At 39.7% G+C, this 23,937-nt stretch overlaps 1 protein-coding gene across 1 annotated transcript in view; it reads right to left on the minus strand.

Annotated features, from left to right (window-relative positions):
• LOC126259146 (pre-mRNA-splicing factor CWC22 homolog) overlaps positions 1–23,937 on the minus strand; it is a 137,282-nt gene that overhangs the window by 34,380 nt on the left and 78,965 nt on the right. Inside the window, exons 6-7 of the mRNA XM_049955696.1 lie at positions 20,396–20,622; positions 13,965–14,245 (exon numbers count right to left, since the gene is read on the minus strand). Coding sequence (XP_049811653.1) covers positions 13,965–14,245; positions 20,396–20,622 — 508 coding nt within the window. The remainder of the gene's footprint in view (positions 1–13,964; positions 14,246–20,395; positions 20,623–23,937) is intronic.

Here is a 23,937-nt window from a genome sequence, read left to right on the forward strand (position 1 = left end):
TGGATTTCCATCTGTCCCAGGGCCTACATGCTGTGTCTCAGAAAAGCTTGTTTTGAGGTTTCTGGTGTTGTGTGGTAGGAAATGGAAGCTATTCATATTGCCACATTACCTCATGAACATTAAAGTCATGAATGCCATAGTTTTGACTTTATGTGCTGGGAGCTTTCCTGTCACATCATGATTTGACTGACAGAGATGTCACTGAAGAGAAGTATTACTAAAATCCCAAATATAATTTCAATGAGAACTGGAATGTTAAATAGTAGATCACTACATCTGCATCAACAGACATACTGTGCAATCCATGTATGATGAATGGTTATCATGTACCAGTACTAGTCATTTCCTTTTCTGTACTACTCACAATTACAACACAGGAAAAACAACTGTCTCTGTGCCTCTGTATGAGCTCCACTTTCTCTTCTCTCAGCTCCAGGGTCCTTACACAAAATATTCATTCTATGTGTTCTTTCTACAGTCTCTTAATTTTCTCTAGTGTCTCATAAAAAGAATGTTGTCTTCCCTCCAGGAATTCCCATTTGAGTTCACAAAGCATTGAACCTATCGGTATCAAATCTAGCAGCCTGTCTCTCTGAATTGCTTCCATGTCCTCATTTAATTCAAATGGACTGTACTAGTTTTTTACATGTGGTCTCCTTTATACACTACGTGATCAAAAGTATCCGGACACTTGGCTGAAAATGACTTACAAGTTTGTGGCACCCTCCACTGGTAATCTGGAATTCACTATGGTGTTCGCCCACCCTTAGCCTTGATGACAGCTTCCACTCTCGCAGGCATATGTTCAATCAGGTGCTGGAAGGTTTTTTGAGGAATGGCAGCCCATTCTTCATGGAGTACTGCACTGAGGAGAGGTATCAATGTCGGTCGGTGAGGCTTGGCACAAAGTCGGCGTTCCAAAACATCCCAAAGGTGTTCTATAGGATTCAGGTCAGGACTCTGTGCAGGCCAGTCCATTAAAGGGATGTTATTGTCATGTAACCACTCCACCACAGGCCATGCATTATGAATAGGTGCTCAATCATATTGAAAGATGCAATCGCCATCCCCAAATTGTTCAACAGTGGGAAGCAAGAATGTGCTTCGAACATCAATGTAGGCCTCTGCTGTGATAGTGCCATGCAAAACAACAAGGGGTTCAAGGCCCATCCACGAAAAACACAACCACACCATAACACCACCACCTCCAAATTTTACTGTTGGCGCTATATACGCTGCCAGATGACATTCACTGGGCATTTGCCATACCCACACCGTGCCATTGGATCGCCACACTGTGTACTGTGATTCATCACTCCACACAATATTTTTCCACTGTTCAATCATCCAATGTTTACATTCCTTACATCAAGCAAGGCGTTGTACGGCATTTACCAGCATGATGTGTGGCTTATGAGCACCTGCTCAACCATGAAATCCAAGTTTTCTCACCTCCTGCCTAACTGTCATAGTACTTTCAGTGGATCCTGATGCAGTTTGGAATTCCTGTGTGATGGTTTGGATAGATGTCTGCCTATTACACATTACGACCATCTTCAACTGTTGGCAGTCTCTGTTGGTTAACAGGCGAGGTAAGCCTGTAAGGTTTTGTGCTGTGTGTGTCCCTTCACGTTTCCACTTCACTGTCACATCGGAAACAGTGGACCTAGGGATGTTTAAGAGTGTGGAAATCTCCCTTACAGATATATGACACAAGTGACACCAAATCACCTGAACATGTTCAAAGTCCGTGAGTTCTGCGGAGCACCCCGTTCTGCTCTCTCATGATGTCTAATGACTAATGAGGTAGCTGATGTGGAGTACCTGGCAGCAGGTGGCAGCAGAATGCACCTAATATCAAAAACATATGTTTTTGGAGGTGTCCGGATACTTATGATCACATAGTGTATATGAGCAACACTTTCCTAAAATGATTCCAATAAACCAAAGTCAATCATTCAGGTTACCTACTATCATCCTTAAAGGCTCACTCCATTACATATCACTTTGCAACGTTACACATAGATATTTAATCAATGTGACTTGTGTCAAGGAGCAGAGCACTACTAATGTTGTATTCAAACATTATGGAATGTTTTCCCTGCTTATCTGCATTACTTTACATTTTTCTACATGAAGAACAAGCTGCCATTCATCACACCAACTAGAAATTTTGTCTAAGTTATCTTGTATCCTCCTACAGTCACTCAACAAGGACATCTTCCATACACCACAGCATCATAAGCAAACAGCCACAGATTGCTGCTCGCCATGTCCATAAGGTCATTTATGTGTACAGAAAAAAGAATGATCCTATCATACTTCCCTGGGACACTCCAGATGATACCCTCGTCTCTGATGAACACTTGCCATTGTGAATTACATACTAGGTTCTATTACTTATTAAGTCCTGGAGCTATTCACATATCTGGGAACCTATTTCATATGCTCGTACCTTCCTTCACATTTTGGTGACCAACCCTGAGCATAGCTCAGACCACACCACTGCATTCAAAAGACCATGCCTGAATACAATTCAGGCTGCAATTTTCTCCACATGCGAGCCACCTATCACTTGAAAACTGGACTCAATTCATACAGTAACAATGTAAGGACGTCTCACTACCTGTCCCATGATACCTGTCCATTTCTGGAATTGTTTTGAAGGAAAAAAAAAACATTAGTGGACACAACAGCTATTGTCTTGATTGTCTGGGCCAATATGTGATCATGCTAATGTAATTTCGTGCGAGTACTCGCTAGGCTTCACAGTTTGCATAATTCTGCTACAAATACATCTTTTTTTTGAGTGAGCAAGAAATTTTGGAAGTTCAAGAGGAAGAAATTACTCAATAATTGCCTCATATTTTTGTTTTTGGACAGCTATTTAAACTTTCTATCAACATTATTTTAAAATTTGTAATTTATCAAAACACTACTGTAACAATGTTTCGTTTTTGCATCCAAAATGCCCAATGCAGCTCAGCAGCTCTATTTGGAAGTCAACGAAGAAGCCCTTGGAATTGTTTATGCCTTAAAAGATTTCATGAATTCTCATATGGTACAAAATTCCACTTAGTCACAGATCATGAACCTTTAGTTTCCATGTTTCACCCTTCAGCATCTTTACCTGACAAAGCCGCTTCTCGACTTCAATGTTGGCCTCATTTTTATTGAGATATAATTAAGAGATCCATTTCTTTCCTATGTTGCAGCACACAAATGTGCACACATTGTCTCAGCTGCCCTCGTGCTCAGATCTATTGTTCAATCAGGAAGTAATGCTGTGTTTTCAACTTGACGTGGAAGCAAGGCATACTACTGATGGTTCCCCATTATCAGCTACAGGTTTGCACCCGCAGTAGGTGTGGACCCAGTGCTTAAACAAGTGGCATGCATGATGAGACACGGCTGGCCTAACCGTCCACCAGGACAGTCATCAGACCCACTGCAGAACTTCTATGCTTTCCATCACCATCTTCCCCTGTTAGAAGATGTCATTCTCTTGTCGACAGGAGGTACTCCACATGTTACAGCAACTGTGTATAGGGAGGTTCTCAACCTGTTACATCAAGGTCATTGTGTGATCTGGATGATTATTGATCACAAGGTGGAGAGCCTGGTTGCAGCCTGCCACAAGTGTTCAAATCAATAGGCAGCACCATGTAATATTTTTTCACCCTTGGCCAGTGCCCATGCTATCTTGGGAAAGAATCCATATTGACTTTGCCACAGCATTTAGACACTTTTTGGTGATTGGCTGAGGATGAGTTTTCCAAGTTTCCTTATGTTGTTCGTTGTCTACCACAGCAGACATGAGTGTCAAGGCACTGTCAAAAATTATTCCTGTCAAAGATCTATCTAGTGCAGTGGTTTTGGACAATGGTCCTCAATTTTTGGCTTAAGGATTTTTGCTCACTTAACAGCAGCTGCCACATCATGGTGCTTCTCTTTCATCCACAATCCAATGGCAAGGCAGAATGTCTTGTATGAACTTTCAAACTGAAAGTGTGCAAATATGTCACAGAATTTCTAGCGGAGGAGACCGTTACATTCTAGACATGGTCTCCCGCTTTTCCACTGGTGGACCAGCCCCCCACAGACAACACAGCTCGAGCCCTTGATGCCCATGCGTTTCCTTATCTCTCGGCATGTGGGGGATGGGTGGTGGAGGGTGCTGGTGCTTCATCATTCCGCCCAACGGTGACTTCTAGGCTGACAAAGGTGCCTCCTACACTGACAGAGGTGCTGCTTACACTGACCATGGCACTTGCCAGCAAAGTCTACATTACCTCCAGACAGTGCGGCTCCCCAGCTCACGGCACCTATAGACAAGTCTGACATCGACATGACTACTGCCTGCAGGTTGCCGGAGTCATTCGCCTGCTTTCCTGAAGGGGATGGAAGGCACATGAGTTCATGCTTACATCACTTCCATCCCTATTAGTGGACCAGGAACTGTTCATGCTCTGGACAACTGCATCAGACAATATGAATGTGTCAAGCATCAGGGCGCATGGTAGAGGAGCCGTCATCTGGTTGCTCCACCCCCCTCGCCTTCCCTAAGGAAGGAGGTGTGTAGTTAACCCACACATCACTGTACCTCTGCCACCACTAGAGCAGTGCTTGTCCATGTGCACACTTATTGGAGTAGTGTAGCTGCTCTGGGCTCCCACAGGAGGCTACCGACTTTGGTCCAGCACCTCTATTGCCTGCAGCGAACATGAAGCCGCACATGGCTGGCAAATGCTTGTTATAAAGCCAGCAGTCTTGTGCATGGTATTACCAAAGAATGCTAAAGAATAGATGAGCAGATTGTCTTTGGATTGAAGCTCACAGCAGCAACAGCATATGTTACCCTTTGTTCCTATTTTTGTCCTCTAATGTTCCTTCGATCACTACGTTGACTATACCTAGATGCCGTAGCAGATATCTGACTAACCTGTTAAATTTTGAATTTTTTTTATACTATCACAAGTCAAATACTTCCATGTTCTCCCTCAAACATCCTCTTTGTGAATGTCCACATCAAACCTGGAATCAATAAACTACATAAAAAATCAGTAGTGTCATATCTCAATGAGGAACTTGAAACTTTCAGCACAAGGCAGGAGCATGTAAAGGAACTATGGCTCAAGTTTAAAAGAATAATTGACCATGCACTGGATACATGCACTGAAGCGTCAAAGAAACTGGTATAGGCATGCGTAGTCAAATACATAGATACGTAAACAGGCAGAGTACGTCACTGTGGTCGGCAATGCCTATATGAGACAACAAGTGTCTGGCGCAGTTGCTAGGTTGGTTACTGCTGCTACTCTTGCAGGTTATCAAGATTTAAGCGAGTATAAACATGGTGGTATAGTCGGCGCACATGCGATGAGATACGGCATCTCCAAGGTAGTGATGAAGTGGGGATTTTCTCACACGACCATTTCATAAATGTACCATTAATATCTGGAATCCGGAAAAACATAATCTCCAACATCGCTGCAGCCGGAAAAAGATCCTGCAAGAACAGGACCAACAACCACTGAAGAGAATCATTAAACGTGACAGAAAAGCAATCCTCCTGCGAACTGCTGCAGATTTCAATACTGGACCATAACAAGTGTCAGTGTACGAACCATTCAACAAAACATCATCGATAAGGGCTTTTGGAGTTGAATACCCACTCTTGTATCCTTAACGACTGTACAACACACAGCTTTACACCTTGCCTGGAACCATCAACGCCGACATTGGCCTGATGATGACCTAGAAACATGTTGCCTAGTCAGATGATTCTCGTTTCAAATTGTATCAAGTGGATGGACGTGTACGAGTATGGAGACAACCTCATGAATCCATGGACCCTGCATGTCAGCAGGGCAGTGTTCAAGCTGGTGGAGGCTCTGTAATGGTGTGGGGCGCGTGCAGTTGGAGTGATATGGGACACCTGATACATCTAGATACGACACTGACAGGTGACACGTATGTAAGTATCCTGTCTGGTCACCTGCATCCATTCATTTCCATTGTGCATTCTGACAGATTTGCACAATTCCAGCAGGACAGTACGACACCCCACATGTCCAAATTGCTGCAGATTGGCCCCAGGAACACTCTTCTCAGTTTAAACACTTCTGCTGGCCGCCAAATTCTCCAGACATGAACATTATTGAGCACATCTGGGATGCCTTGCAATGCGCTGAACCAGAAAAAATCTCCAACCCCTTGTACTCTTACAGATTTATGGACAGCCCTGCAGGATTCATGGTGTCAATTGCCTCCAGCACTACATCAGACATTAGTTGAGTCCATGCCGTGTTGTGCTGCGCCACTTCTGCGTGCCCGCAGGTGCCCTTCACAATATTAGGCAGGTGTACCAGTTTCTTTGGCTCTTCAGTGTACATACGCAGTAAAACAGTTCATAGTGGGAGGGCCCCTCCATTGTATATGATCAATTTAAAGAAACTTCTAAAGAAACACAAATTACTGCATAATATATGTAAAACAAAGCATAAGGCTGTAGATAGAGAGATGCTGAATAAAATTCATTTGGCTGCCAAGAGAGCAATGCGTGAAGCCTTCAAAAACTACCATAGTAGAATACTGTCTGATAACATGTAAAGGTTTTTAGTAGCTCCAAAGTTAGGGTCCAGTCCCTAGTGAATTAGACAGGAACTGAAACTGAGTGTAGCGAACCAGAAGCTGAAATGCTTAACTCCGTTTTAAAATGTTCCTTAACAAAGCAAAACCCGGGAGAACTGCACCAATTTAATCCTCATGTTACTGAAAAGATGAATGAAATGAGTACTAGTGTCAGCGGTGTTGAAAAACAGCTGAAATTGCTAAAAGTGAACCAAGCTCCAGTGTCCAACGGGATCCGTATCAGATTCTATACTTAATTTGCTGATCAATTAGCCACTCTTCTAATTATAATGTATCACAGATCCATAGAACATAAAACCATGCCCATTCTTAGAAAAAAAAACGCCACAGATTACACCTGTCTACAAGAAGGATAGTAGAAACGATCCACAAAACTAGTGTCCAACATCCTTGACAGTGATTTGTCATAGAATCTGAGAACATATTCTGAGTTTAGACATAATGGGGTATCTTGAACAAAATGACCTCCTCAATGCTAACCAGCACGGATTCTGAAAACATCGACGATGTGAAACCCAGCTCACTCTTTTCTCAAATGACACACAAAAAGCTTTGGATCAGGGCAGGCAGGTAGATGCAGTATTTCTTGATTTCCAAAAAGCATTTGACTCAGTACCACACCTGTGCTTGTTGCCAAAGTACAATCATGGGATTATCAAGTGAGATTTGTGACTTGACTGAGGACTTTTTGATATGTAGGACACAGCACGTTATCTTGGATGGAGAATCAGCGTCAGATGTAGAAGTAACCAAGGGCATACCCCAATAAAGTTTGTTGGGACCCTTGCTGTTCATGTGGTATATTAATGACCTTGCAGACAATATTAATGGTAACCTCACACTTTTTGCCATGATGCAGTTATCTATAATGAAGTACTGTCTGAAAGAAGCTGCATAAATATTCAGTCACATCTTGATAAGATTTCAAAATGGTGCAAAGACTGGTAACATGCTTTAAATATTCAAAAATGCAAAATTGTGCACTTAAAAAAAACATAGTACACTATGACTATAATATCAATGAGTTCATGTTGGAATCGGCTAACTCATACAAATATCTTGTTGGAACACTTTGTAGGGATATTAAATGAAATGATTACATAGGTTCAATCATGGGTAAAGCAGTGGTAGACTTTGGTTTATTGGTAGAATACTGGGGAAATGCAATCTGTCTACAAAGGAGACCGCTAACAAATCACTCTTATTACCAGTCCTCGAATATTGGTCAAGTGTGTGGGGGCCGCATCAAATAGGACCAACAGGGAGTACTGAATGCATAGAGAGAAGGGCAACAACAATTCTCACAAGTTTGTTTGATTCATGGGAAAGTGTCACAGAGATAACTGAAGAAAGTGAAGTGGCCCCAGACTCTTGAAGATAAGATGTGAACTATCCCGAGGAAGTCTACTAACAAAGTTTCAAGAACCGGCTTTAAACGATGACTCTAGGAACATACTACAACCCCCTATGTATCGCTCACATAGTGATTGTGAGGACAAGATTCAAATAGTTGCAGCACACACAGAGGCATTCAAACCATCATTCTTCCCACGCTCCACACCTGAATGGAATGGGGAAAGACCATAATAACTGGTACAAATACCCTCTGCCATGCATTTCATGGTAGTTTATGGAATATAGATGTAATCTTACTTCCTAGAAAAGGAATTTTTTAAACTTCTTCCACTAATGTGTGATTTTTAATTATGAAGTTCATCACCTTCATGGAGGTTTCAAGAAACTATATTCTGTGCTCAACGTCTAGTAAATTCTTTCAGCGGGTTATTTAAGTCTTCACTATACACTGCCAGAAGCAATGTGTAGTATGCGTATCAAATGAAACGACAAGTTTACCACTTACTGTTTATTTATTTCACCAATTACTGTTCATTTATTTCTATGATGGGTTTCAAAGGTTTAAACCTCCATCAACAGGTGGATTTGAGTGTATTAATATAGCATATATGAATTGTGTTACGGCACTGGGGTAACCTGTGGCAGTGTCTCCAGTGGTCACAGACACCTTTCTCTGTCGTAATTCATCACCTACGTCTGTCACAATTTACAAAGTGTGGAGCCTAAGAAGATTTAACCAACTTTACATTTTACTTCTCCGGAACTATGTTTAATCATTCAGTACGCCATGTCCATATTTCATGTAATCATATCATTCTCAGTATATTTACGTGTATCCCTTCCCTACTCTTGTTTTGACTGTTCGCACTTCCTTTTAATTTCATTTTAAGCAACCCCTACTGCTGCCTTCCTACCTTATTCTTAAGTTTCTGATATTTTCTTCTTCCATTCTCAAGGTCAAGTATTTTCTGAACCATCTATGCTTCTTTGCCTCTGTTTTCATTACAAACACACACACACAAACACACCTGTATCACTACATTATTCTGGCTGATTACATTGTGCTGGTACTGCAGTTTGACTGTGTGTAGCTGACAGCTCCCTGTATCTCCTAATCTTAACCTTCCTAAAGTCTAGAAGCCTTAGTTCCCTCTCACTCATATCACCCAGCCCGTATTCTCTAATTACTCAACCTTCCATTCCCTACTAGCATTACAGTATAGGACTATCAAATTCCATCCACCTTTAAAATTTTATCAATTCTTCTTTTCTTTATATGTCGTATCTATTTCCTCATCGTCATATTATGATCTGGAATCACGTAACATGCTCAAACAAAACTGGACACTGAACTTTTATCTTCACATGTGTTCCATAAGCATCAAGATTACTTTAAACATTGTCAGAAGCAGGTGTTAATGGAAGTGTGGACACAGGCTGCTGACCTTTGATGTGTCTGTACATAGCAGTGGTGCCCTTATAAATATTAAATACAAAAAAAATGGTTCAAATGGCTCTGAGCACTATGGGACTTAACATCTATGGTCATCAGTCCCCTAGAACTTAGACCTACTTAAATCTAACTAACCTAAGGACGTCACACAACACCCAGTCATCAGGAGGCAAAGAAAATCCCTGACCCCGCCGGGAATCGAACCCGGGAACCCGGGCGCGGGAAGCGAGAACGCTACCGCACGACCACGAGCTGCGGACTATTAAATACAACAATAGTGACAATTGCAATGGTTGTAATATTGGTTGCTGTGATTCATAAGAGAAATATAAATATTCCTGCAGTAGCTGTGGAGCTCTGCACATTACTAGCTAGCACCATAGTGTATTCTACATGAATACCAAGAGTAGCTCTGGGAACATCTGCTATGTTAGCAATCCAAAGTGCAGTCAATAACAATGGCTGCACACCAGCATTTGCTCTTGTACAAGGCAAAATTAAAAAAAAGATGAATGGCAGAGAATACTTTTTTTTTTTTAAACCTCTCAAGAGGAAAATTTTTAATGTTCTTTTTATGGGGATGAGGTCACTGTGTTTATCAATACAGGTAACAGTTTCTACTGTTCTGTAAGTACCATACCAATACTAATTCAACAAGTAGAAGGGAATAAAGCAATAATTATAAAAAAATCATGTACTTTAAATCAAAGATAAAGTAGAATTGAACAGTAAACAGTCCACAACCTAAATACATTTTATGTTAAGGAAAACTGCATCACCACAATAAAAGAAATGAAACCGGGCTCACATACAACCTACAACGGCACAAATAAACAAATACACAGAGGAATAAAATACATGTTTTATGGAGCTGCTGTGTAATTCAATAAAAGTCATTAAAAATTTTTTCTGTATGTTGTAACGGCATGAGCATAGGCAAGAGGGTTCAACATTATAAAAAGACCCACTTACAGCAATATTCGATCACAGCATTACACCTAGGCACCTGCTGGGTACTGCCGTCTGCTCGTCAGTCAGTGTCCACGTAGTTATCAAAACCAGTGACACTTTGGCATGCAGCAACAACACCAAAGGAACCATTTTGGCACATATAAATACTGGCCATCCGGCCAGGCAGGTCACGGAACTGGCAAGTCATTGACTCGGCATCCGTCAGTGTCAACTTCCATTGTGAGGCCACTCTACTCTGCCATCACCTTGACAGGGCTGCCTGCAAGAGCCAAACTGTGGCCCTCCTAGCCACTGAGCCACTGAGGTGGTGGCTATCACTTGTTGCTACCAGCTAGCTGTCTCATACTCAATGGGCCACGTCAGCCTGCTGCATCAGCCCTGACATAGCTCAGCCACACGTGTAGTGCGTAAGAAGTCTTGAGTATTCTTTAGAATACATGGACATAATGTGTCTTTCCCGATGAAAGATCCTGAAATGCACAGAAGGAAGGGTTGGACTCCACAGCTTTTTTGATGTAACAGACACTCTCATGAATACCAGCCATTCAGAATGGATAGGATTGGCCACGAAACTCGTGAAAATAAATCATCATGTCAGATATTCCTCCTGCACAATGAACCATACTGCACTCTGGGAAATAATGTTCACTTCAAAATTATTACACATACCTGCCCGTCAACAAAGCCAAAAATGCAGTAAGGCCGTAAGAAAGGATATTTATTGACGTATCTACATACCATTGCCTCTATCGATGAGCCCAATGTAGCTAGCAGCCAATCTACCTTGGCAAGCATTAGTGCATATACTTTTTGAGAAAAGGCTTCTAATAATGTAAAAAATGTAAAACAGAGAAAATGAGATTCAAAGATTTTCTTCTCATACTTCTACATGTAATAAGCTTACCTCAATTTTAAAATCCTCCATACTGATACTCATTGTCCTCCAAGTTTCTCTTCTCTCCTGTTTGAATCTGCCTGGCCTGTATTTGCAGGTAAGACACTGGTATTTTAGCTCTCTTAAACCTGCTCTCATCGATGGTGTAAAATGCTTTTGTTGTAAACACATCAGGATCTATACTAACTCTCTTCAGCACCTCAATTCTGCCTTTATTTCCGTTATTGTAACATAAAAGTGCATCATGGACACCTATTTTGAGTACTCAAGTCCACAGAATGTCCTTTTTGAGCATCTAATCCAAATTAAATTATTGAGGCTTTTATTTGCTTTTTGTGTCTTTCCATGAAGACACTTCCTCAATAAATCAGGGTTTGCAAGAAACCTGAATGTGGGCTTAATCGCATTCATAACAGGTTCTGGAAATGAGTGTTTATGTGAATATCTCTCATTTCTGTTGTTGAACTTACACCAATCATCTTGCAGTCACAGATTGTGCATTGGTGTTTGGTCATGGATAGTTTGTGGACAAAAACTGCCCACACAGCACACCTCAATGCCTCTAAACTATGTGTGTTTTTCCTGATAGCTTTCAGAGTAAGCCTACCTTTTCCTCCTAGTAGTTTTCCATCCTCAGGTATTTCACCTTTCTCCTCTTTCAACAAGCGATGAAGCCTACCACCAAGCCTCTCTTGGATGTGGCCAACACATTCCAACTTTTCTATTATTGTATTGTATGGATTTTTATCTGTTACAGCTTTGAAAGAAGAGGAGTCCCCATCACCAAGGTATTTAGTATATCTAACACCATACTGGTCCTCAGATTTGGAGAACATACTCACAACTGCAGCAGCCTCCATGCCCCACTTGAGCCAGTATAATTTTTAGAGCATGCTACTGCATGTTTTTCTTGCCACAGTTTCTCACTATGCACACTGGTAGCAGTATTCAGACATAATTTCTACATCTAAAACTTTACCTGATTCAATACCAATAACAGGTGCAATTCCATACAGAGACGTGTGACCTCCTTTCATCCAGGTCACATCTACAGACACACACAGGTCAGTAACATTTGTAGGAGATTCACTGTCATGAATATCTACCCCAGGATCTATTTCTTTTTGGTTTATTGCCACCAATTCCTCCACTGCTCTCTTCATAGAAACTTTGGCAGTATCACATACAGCATCAGACATTTCTTTATTTATGTTTTCAAACCTTGGACGAGATGGAGGCATGTTCAGAAGACCACACAACAAATTGCCTCCTTCGCTGCCCTGTCCACGGCATCGCAGAGCATATGGTAACCTAAAATTGCTTTCATAGGTACCAGTGCCAGTTTTTTTGAAGGAGGAAAATGAAAATTCATAGCTACACAAATTACAAATTAATATAAAATCACAAGCTATTCCCACTCTTCTTTCTTTAACAACAATCATGCATTCCATATTTTTACAGCTAACACATGAACATGAAAACTTTATTGCCTGGCAGATAAGCTCTAAATTAATAAGTGTGAATCCAATGAAATCCGCATCAACATCATTCAAGCACCTGTATAATTCTCATGTCCCAAGTTTCGATGCTGAATCTGAGAGCTTATGTTCTTCATTTCGAGCTGCTTCCTCTTTTTTGCTGATAAACCGATTTCCATGAAACCTCCATTTCATAAACACAGTTTTTCCACCACCCATTATGCATAAATCTTGACTTCCACGTAAAGGTTTGTGGATTCAACCTTCCACCTACTAATATGAGTTAGTATTGTCAAAATGTAAATAAACCACATGCATGAAAGTTTTCAGACAAAGATACAGATGTCAGCCAAAGATATTGAAAGAAAATAGCATTCACACTGACAAAAATTCTGATCAAGCAACCAGTTTCCCAAATGTCGTAAAAGGTGGGAGAGGCCGCCAATGCACAGATAATCAGTTTAACAATTTCAAGGCATTTCTAAAGCTGCTATCATGATAAAATTCACACACAAAATAGATTAAAGGAAATAATATTTTTGAAAAATCGATTTTTTGGACCAAAATCCATTAAATCCCCCCTTCTATTTCATCACTGTTTCCCATTTAAGAGATCCACAGTGTCATATAAATATTATCCAAACTTTTCATAGCATATTTCATTCCATCCCAGTTACATTTCAAATTGTTTATTGGCATTATCAGTGCTGCTCCAGTAAGCAAAATTCTGCAAATACGAATGTGCTGATCAGATTTTTTATTACTTTTGTGCAGAATCCAGAGGGAATGGAACAACTCTTTCAGCAGCCTAAATACTTCCAGTATTGCTATTGACCAATTTACTTCACCACGCCACAATTTCTAGGATACTTCATCCTGTCTTAATATTTCCTCTTAAGTACATAATCAAAATAGTACTGTCTGATGGGAGACTTACTGCTACTGTGGTCTGCATAGTGAACTTATTTCCATTTATAAAGTACATATAGCTAAATTAGAAGTCACAATCATCATCATACTGTTCCCAGGTTGTATCATACTGTTCCCAGGTTGTAAACTGACCTGACTTGCATTTTACTCCAAATCAAGTATGAGGTCAAATGACAGCAGCTCATGCACTAAAGTAGTAGAAGTCAGAAATATCAAAGTTACTTACGGATCTTTTACTCTCTCATTCAATTTTGTTAGGCCCATATATTCAGAAAGCTCCTGAAAAAGGATTTTAATAAATATTCTGCTTGAGCTTGTTGTGTCCTCTTCATTCAGCTTTATAAATGAAAGCACTTCCCATGAAATGGCATCAGTAAATAACAAATGTGCAAAGAACTTTGCAGTATTTCTCAATTTATTTGTATCCAAACGATGTATTGTGTTATAGGTATCACGGAAGATTTGTTGGAATGGAGGTATGTATACCTTGTTGATCTGGCAGAATCTCTGAAACATATTTTAACTTACATCAAAAACAAATATGTAATTTCTGTAAACATACATACTAATTCCAAACAGTTTTATCATGGTGCTTACTGTTGCAATTATCTTCTACTTGTTTTTTGTAACTTACAATGTTATATCAACTACAGTTCTTGTTACAGGGAAATAATTGTACCCTGAAAGTGTCATGAAATTTCTTATAATTCCATTTTTTGCCACCTCCATCCAGCTAAAGTTGGTAATAAAATATTTTAGGTGCTCAATAATTATGTATGTTAAACGTTAAATTCAGTACTGTTAAAACCAGTTTGCTAATGAGAAGCTCTGCTCGGATTCCCATCTGGGTGACAGCATTAAACTTCTGCTACATTTAGAAAAGTATAAAATACTAAAGTTCGGTGAGGGTCCTGGACATGACACTCATATAAGGATCAATGACCCCCTCCTCAAATTAAAACACTGAATTCTTCAACAGCAATATAAACTGGAAAGTTTACACTCACACGGCTTCTGTTTAAACAAACCTACTAGAATAATCCTGCTTTGTAAAAGAATTTCCAAATAAAGGGCTTACATGTCATTCTCTGATAAGATAAACAGCATCATTAATATTTTTCACAGTTTAAGTCTGGCAGAAGAAAGTAAGAGCTGAACACTGATTACCTAACATGTAATCAAGATGTGTGATGCATTGTATACTTCACAATGTGAGAAACACAAGAAAATTCAGTCTCTGCATAAGTTATCTTCCTGGAAGTTGTTGAGCAGAAAGGAGGAACAAAATTATACAGTGTTCAAAAAATGTGTCAAATAATACCTTGAGAGGTGATAGTACTCATCGAAACAAGAAAAATAAGTCCAATAAACATGCGTCCAGAAATGCATACTTTCTGGGATAAGTCCAATAAACATGGGTCCAAAAATGCATACATTCTGTGATAAACAAATGTTTACAGGAGGCATTCAATGTGGCGTCCTTTTATGATGATGCACCCCTCTGCCCTCCAGCATAAGGAATGATGCACCCTTTGAAGTATACCTGGTTGTTGTTGTACCTGCTTGCACACATTGAAGATGTGACCCTGTAGTATCCGCACATCACTGATTGGCATGGTGTTGACCAATTCCCTCCAGTTTCCCCATAACCAAAAGTCTAGGGGATTGAGGTCTGTGGAATGAGCAAGCCAAGGTGTGGGGCTACCCGACCTATCTAGCTGTCCTGAAACGTATGCGGCAGATGTTCGCGCACAATGTGATGAAAGTGTGCTGGCGCACCACCATGCATGAACCACATTGGCATTAGTTGTTGTATTGGCACAGCCTCCAGCAAGGTACGCAATACACTGATGAGAAAGTCCAGATAATGCACCGCACTTAACCCTCGAGTGGGCCACTCATTAAAAAATCTCTATGAAATATAATCAGTTGGTACCACTGTGTTATTCTCTCGTGTATTCCTTCATTGTTGTCTTAACTTCTGCTGTAAACAATTGTTTCTGTCTGTGATTGTTACAAGTGGAGTTATTTCATATTTCTTCTGCCTGTGTGGCGCATCTGCTGATGTCCCGATATCAGAAATTTTTTTTTATGTGCTGTACAAAACCTTAACATTATAGTACTTCATTGTTTTACATATTTTGCAATTATTTTTGTTTTTATAGGACTAAAATATGCCTTAATGATGCCGAGGTTGAGTGGCTACTCAATGAGGATCCAGATTTTCTGGTCTCAAATTTCGAGTTTGATGATTGTGAAGATGAGGATGAAGAAGAAGTGATCACACAGTGTTATCATGATTCAACAAGTGAGCAAGAATGTGCCTCTGAAGCCGAAGAAAGTGACATCGAATCTGTTTCAAATGATAAGAATTATATTGGAAGGGATTAAACGTGGAAGTGGAAGAAATCTTGCAGTACAGACGCAACAAAGACAAAAAGTAAGAACAATGACAAGATACGTCCCGGACCTAAAGCCATAGCCAGAGATGTCAAGGATGATATAAGTGCATTCACTAAAATAATCACCATTGACACGATAGATGAGGTTGTCAGATGTACTAACATATATATTCAACATAAAATAACTAGTGTAAATTATATGGAAGAAAAGATGCCAAAGACATGGCGAGAGATGAAATAATGGCATTGTTTGGATTTATCTACATCTTAGGAATGAAGAAGGCTAACCATACAAATATGAATGAACTCAGGATGTCTAATGGATCAGGCATGCAGATACTTAGAACTGTGATGAGCTCCAAGGTTTTCTGTTTCTATTACGGTGTATCAGATTTGATGATAAAAGAACATGACAAGCCAGACACGAAACGGACAAGTTAGCTGCTATTAGAACAGTGCTTGACGAGTCTATTGAAAACTGCATGAGCAAATTCATAAATGTGGATGAAAAGTTACAAGCATTTAGAGGATGCTGTAACTTCATTCGGTGTATCCCGAATAAACCAGCAAAATATGGAATAAAGATGTTTGCTCTCGGTGATGCGAAAACTTTTTACACCAGTAACTTGGAGATCTATTGTGGCAAGCAACCTCAAGGGCCATATGCTGTTTCAAATTCTCCTTCAGACGTGGTCAGCAGACTTACCAGTCATACTGAAGGAAGCAATAGCAATGTGACTATGGATAATCAGTATACCAGTTATGCACTAGCACTCTCCTTACTGACCAGGAAACTCACATGCGTTGGAACAATGAGGAAAAATAAACGTGAGTTTCCGTCAGAATTCCTACCAAAGAAAGATAAGAGTACAAAATACGTCTTTATTTGGGTACCAAAAAAATATTACTTTATTGTCCTATATACCTAAAAAGAATAAAGCAGAAGTAGAAAAAGTTGGAGAGTCTTCTCCAAAGAAGCATGGGCGATGTCTAAACTGTGGACATGCTAAAAACATAAACATTACAATCAAATGTGATTTTTGCCACAGTTTCATCTGCAAACAGCATGTGACTATCAGATACCCAAGTGAAAACTGTAAACATGTCGACTCAGAATAAGACGTTACAAAGAAATGTGTGTGCGTTGTTCACTTTCATAATAATGTAAAGTTTTATTGTTGATTATTATGATAACAAAATAACATTGCACTGTCTCTATGTAATATTTAGTGTTTTACATGTAAGACATGGAATACAATCTTCAGATAACCCAAATATATGTGTTCTGTTTTTGTCATTCATAAATCCATGTAAATAGCAATAAAAATACAAATGAGATGTAAGAAACAGAAAAAAGCACCATGGCACACGGAGTGCGCCTTCTCGCGTAATGAATGGAAGCGCGCCCACTCAAGGCTTAACCTTTGTGGTAGCACATATGGCCCTATTATTCTATAGCCAAGTACACTTGCCCATACGCTGACTGAGAATCAGTGCTGATGCCCTCTTCCCTGAATTGCTTGGGGATTTACATCTGCTCATACATGCTGGTTATGGATATTTGCAACGCAATCTCCTATGAGCCCTGCCTCATTGGTAAATAAAATCTTGAATGTGAAAAATGGATCTGCAGCACACTTCTGCAACAATCACTGACAGAACTGCTGTCTGCCATGATGATCCTGTGGCCTTAGGGCCTAAATGTGCCGTAGACAATATGGGTACAGCAATTGTTCATGAAGTACAGATAAGGGAAAGAGGAGAGAGAGAGAGAGAGAGAGAGAGAGAGAGAGAGAGAGAGAGAGAGAGAGAGATGCCTTACGCTTCTACTAATCATCACCCACTGGCCCCAGGGGTTTCTTCCACCAAACACAGGCACATGGTGCTCCATGTCAGACGTGTGGAGTGTGCCGGGCCTTCCACTGCCAGTCTTCAGAGGTGCAAGGGTACCTGTGTCCCTCATATGCTGGAAAAGTCCGCTGAATAGCTTATCAGAGGGCACTCTGTGCTGTGGATATTTTTCAGTGTAGAGGGCAAAGACTTGCAGACTACATCCATTTGCTAAACCATAGCAGATTAACGTATCCACAATTTCACTTGTCAAGTAGTAAGCCTCCTTCGCTAACAAGTGGTGGAAGAGAGAAAATGTAAATGTGCTACACCATTTGTACGAAGAAATTGCACCATAACAGTATACACATAACTGAATCCGCTTTTGGAAGAAAGAGAAAGACCATAATATGTACATGGGGTTGCCAGTACTGTACAATAAGGCACACAAACATGATAAAGTCTAACATAGTCTACAACACAACTCGGACCACACAACTGATTGTAGACCACCTAATGGTAGATACAGCACTGTGAGTAAGACATTATAATACCCTGCTGACACATTTGATGGTACACCAGTATAACGACTGTGCTCATATCTGCAGCCCTGCCTATAACATTGTGTTTATCTCAGAGCACATATGTTTCCAGACTCATTTTTTACTTTTCTTCTTTCGTTGAGTACTACCACCACTCAACATATTTGACACTTTTTTTTTTCTTTTTAACAACCTGTATACGACAGAGATTGAGGTTTCAAAGCAAGAGGTACTTTCTTTGGGAACTGGATTCAATAATGAGATAGCGGAACATAAAGGAGAGATACAGAAAGAAAAGGAATTATTCCTCTTCTTTACCTTTTGCATCTCTATCAAAATGGACACCACATCAACTTTCATTCTCTCTGTTATCACTACCAACATTCAAATGTGTCAGCAGGGTATTATAATGTCTTACTCACAGTGCTGTTCTACCATTAGGTGATCTACAATCAGTTGTGTGGTCCGAGTCGTGTTGTAGACTATGTTAGACTTCATCATGTTTGTGTGCCTTATTGTACAGTACTGTCAACCCTGCGTACATATTATGGTCTTTCACTTTCTTCCAAAGGCGGATTCAGTTATGTGTATACTGTTATGGTGCAGTTTCTTCGTACAAATGGTGCAGCACATTTACATCAAAAAGTGATCAAAATGTCAACAGAGTCATAGGTCTCATACACTTCAATTTTCAGTTAATGGTATGAGATAGAGGGAAACAGCTGAATTTGACTCCCATCATCGTTCATCACTGTAAATGAGAAAAATCTGTGCAAGAATGGTCTCAAAGTTTTTATTGAGAACAAAAAGATAAAAGGCAGGACATGTTTTGATAAACAATGAAGATGAATCTTCTATTCTGAAACACCGTAATTGGTGACAAAACATCACTCTTCATATATAATCTGGAAAAAATACAAAGCCAGGAAGAAGAGCAAGTCTTATCATGTTTTATGGTCTAATGAAGATGAACCTCCTTTCCTGGAATGTAACAACTGGTGACAAAGGGTTGCTATTCATATACAATCTCAAAGTAGTACCAGAGCCAGGAATGGCATATTTCAATTTCAATGCTGATAAAAGCAAGAATGATCAAATCAGCATCAAATGCATGCTGACCTGCTTTTTTAATATAATTATGGAGGACTTTCACCAATAATTTGTTGTTGAAGAACCAACAGTAAACCAGCATTCTTACCAGGAATTTCTTGACAGCCATAAAAAAAGGGGGACTGGGTGGTACTTATGTCAGACTAAGCTTGATGCACAAGGCGTTGCAGTATTTGCACCTTGCTACCTGTTCTCTACTTATTTTTGATGAGTAAAAATATTTTGATAATTTTTCAGTCATCTTATTCTCCAAACATAGTCTTCCTGATTTTCTTCTCGTCCTGAATCCAAAATCTCACCATTTTGGGCGGGGGAAAAAAAAATAATTAAAACCGCCATGACTTACTAGCCATCTGTAGCCTTCCAGTTACCAATACTAAGACTGTTGTCAATGTTACAAGCACAGTGTGGTGTGTCAAAGTGTTTAATCTGAGGTGAGAGATTGAATTTGTAATTTTTAGATTGCAAAAGAACCTTGCATAAAGCTCCTCTCATTACTTTATTCATGGAGCTTGTAAATATTCATAACAAAAAAAAGTCAAGAGAAAGTAAGCAGCACTTGAGGTCTAATATGTGGGGTTAAAAATGTATTCTGCTGAAACATGTTTGTAACTTCAAGTAGGATTTATTCGTTACTGAAATGACTTACATAAGGAAAACTAGCTTACCTTCAGTAAATTAGTAAATCACACACACTCACACACAAACACAAACACAACACTTCTGAACTAGGTATTATAAAAAGAAAAGAGGAATATTAGTTTGAATCTTACTTGTGCAAGAAGGCCAAAAAACTTTTCATATGTTCGCTGCTCAGCACAACAATCCAGAAACATATGGCAGAGTTCAATTTCCTGGCCAGGTTTTAATTCCATTCTCATCAACTTATGTGCACATTCCTCAAAATCTAAGCTGGAATGAATTGTAAGGTAAATTGCCCTCCTAAGGGCAACTAGATTGGTTTCAGTGTTGTCCAGAATTGTTTCTTCCTTCTCTCCCTCTGTAAAAGAAAATACAAAAGTTACGGTCAATTGTACATTAATCAGCTTAAATAACTGGTAACAACTATGGCAATGTAACAAACCTACAATGAAAAATATTAAACTGTGAAAAAGAAAGACCATGAATCATATTGAGGCTAAAATTATCAGTAATGAACAAACACACAGAAGAATATTTTATATACCAAATTTCTTTTTTGCTTTGGAAGTTTTACAGACCAAAAGCTGCAGACGGGATCTATAGAAGATTTATAAAAGAACTGGACAATCCACCACAGCTCATAACTCCGTTACAACAATTATTTGAAATGGAGTACAAAGTTTTGAGAGGCATTCACAAAAATTAAACACATATATAGGTAATACACTGTAGCATGCAAATTTTGCTGAGAAGTTCCATCTAGTCACAAATACAGACTGACAAGCCAACAACTCTTTATGTCTCTCCTCTGTAGTGGACAAGATATCCCACATAATTGTTGTTGTTGTTGTTGTGGTCTTCAGTCCTGAGACTGGTTTGATGCAGCTCTCCATGCTACTCTATCCTGTGCAAGCTTCTTCATCTCCCAGTACCTACTGCAACCTACATCCTTCTGAATCTGCTTAGTGTATTCATCTCTTGGTCTCCCTCTACGATTTTTACCCTCCACGCTGCCCTCCAATGCTAAATTTGTGATCCCTTGATGTCTCAAAACATGTCCTACCAACCGATCCCTTCTTCTAGTCAAGTTGTGCCACAATCTACTCTTCTCCCCAATCCTATTCAATACCTCCTCATTAGTTACGTGATCTACCCACCTTATCTTCAGCATTATTCTATAGCACCACATTTCGAAACCTTCTATTCTCTTCTTGTCCAAACTGGTTATCGTCCATGTTTCACTTCCATACATGGCTACACTCCATACAAATACTTTCAGAAACGACTTCCTGACACTTAAATCTATACTCGATGTTAACAAATTTCTCTTCTTCAGAAACGATTTCCTTGCCATTGCCAGTCTACATTTTATATCCTCTCTACTTCGACCATCATCAGTTATTTTACTCCCTAAATAGCAAAACTCCTTTACTACTTCAAGTGTCTCATTTCCTAATCTAATCCCCTCAGCATCACCCAATTTAATTTGATTACATTCCATTATCCTCGATTTGCTTTTGTTGATGTTCATCTTATATCCTCCTTTCAAGACACTGTCCATTCCGTTCAACTGCTCTTCCAAGTCCTTTGCTGTCTCTGACAGAATTACAATGTCATCGGCAAACCTCAAAGTTTTTATTTCTTCTCCATGGATTTTAATTCCTACTCCAAATTTTTCTTTTGTTTCCTTTACTGCTTGCTCAATATACAGATTGAATAACATCGGGGATAGGCTACAACCCTGTCTCACTCCCTTCCCAACCACTACTTCCCTTTCATGCATCTCGACTCTTATAACTGCTATCTGGTTTCTGTACAAATTGTAAATATCCTTTCGCTCCCTGTATTTTACCCTGCCACCTTCAGAATTTGAAAGGGAGGATTCCAGTTAACGTTGTCAAAAGCTTTCTCTAAGTCTACAAATGCTAGAAACGTAGGTTTGCCTTTTCTTAATCTTTCTTCTAAGATAAGTCGTAAGGTTAGTATTGCCTCACGTGTTCCAACATTTCTACGGAATCCAAACTGATCTTCCCCGAGGTCCGCTTCTACCAGTTTTTCCATCCGTCTGTAAAGAATTCGCGTTAGTATTTTGCAGCTGTGACTTATTAAACTGATAGTTCGGTAATTTTCACATCTGTCAACACCTACTTTCTTTGGTATTGGAATTATTATATTCTTCTTGAAGTCTGTGGGTATTTCGCCTGTCTCATACATCTTGCTCACCAGATGGTAGAGTTTTGTCATGACTGGCTCTCCCAAGGCCATCAGTAGTTCTAATGGAATGTTGTCTACTCCCGGGGCCTTGTTTCGACTCAGGTCTTTCAGTGCTCTGTCAAACTCTTCACGCAGTATCTTATCTCCCATTTCATCTTCATCTACATCCTCTTCCATTTCCATAATATTGTCCTCAAGTACATCGCCCTTGTATAAACCCTCTATATACTCCTTCCACCTTTCTGCCTTCCCTTCTTTGCTTAGAACTGGGTTGCCATCTGAGCTCCTGATATTCATACAAGTGGTTTTCTTCTCTCCAAAGGTCTCTTTAATTTTCCTGTAGGCAGTATCTATCTTACCCCTAGTGAGACAAGCCTCTACATCCTTACATTTGTCCTCTAGCCATCCCTGCTTAGCCATTTTGCACTTTCTGTCGATCTCATTTTTGAGACGTTTGTATTCCCTTTTGCCTGCTTCATTTACTGCATTTTTATATTTTCTCCTTTCATCAATTACATTCAATATTTCTTCTGTTACCCAAGTATTTCTATTAGCCCTCGTCTTTTTACCTACTTGATCCTCTGCTGCCTTCACTACTTCATCCCTCAGAGCTACCCATTCTTCTTCTACTGTATTTCTTTCCCCCATTCCTGTCAATTGTTCCCTTATGCTCTCCCTGAAACTCTCTACAACCTCTGGTTCTTTCAGTTTATCCAGGTCCCATCTCCTTAAATTCCCACCTTTTTGCAGGTTCTTCAGTTTCAATCTGCAGTTCATAGCCAATAGATTGTGGTCAGAATCCACATCTGCCCCTGGAAATGTCTTACAATTTAAAATCTGGTTCCTAAATCTCTGTCTTACCATTATATAATCTATCTGATACCTATTAGTATCTCCAGGATTCTTCCAGGTATACAACCTTCTTTTATGATTCTTGAACCAAGTGTTAGCTATGATTAAGTTATGCTCTGTGCAAAATTCTACAAGGCGGCTTCCTCTTTCATTTCTTCCCCCCAATCCATATTCACCTACTATGTTTCCTTCTCTCCCTTTTCCTACTGACGAATTCCAGTCACCCATGACTATTAAATTTTCGTCTCCCTTCACTACCTGAATAATTTCTTTTATCTCGTCATACATTTCATCAATTTCTTCATCATCTGCAGAGCTAGTTGGGATATAAACTTGTACTACTGTAGTAGGCATGGGCTTTGTGTCTATCTTGGCCACAATAATGCGTTCACTATGCTGTTTGTAGTAGCTAACCCGCACTCCTATTTTTTTATTCATTATTAAACCTACTCCTGCATTACCCCTATTTGATTTTGTATTTATAACCCTGTAATCACCTGAGCAAAAGTCTTGTTCCTCCTGCCACCGAACTTCACTAATTCCCACTATATCTAACTTTAACCTATCCATTTCCCTTTTTAAATTTTCTGACCTACCTGCCCGATTA

Source organism: Schistocerca nitens, chromosome 1 (assembly GCF_023898315.1).
Source record: "Schistocerca nitens isolate TAMUIC-IGC-003100 chromosome 1, iqSchNite1.1, whole genome shotgun sequence".
Taxonomy (NCBI): Eukaryota; Metazoa; Arthropoda; class Insecta; order Orthoptera; family Acrididae; genus Schistocerca; species Schistocerca nitens.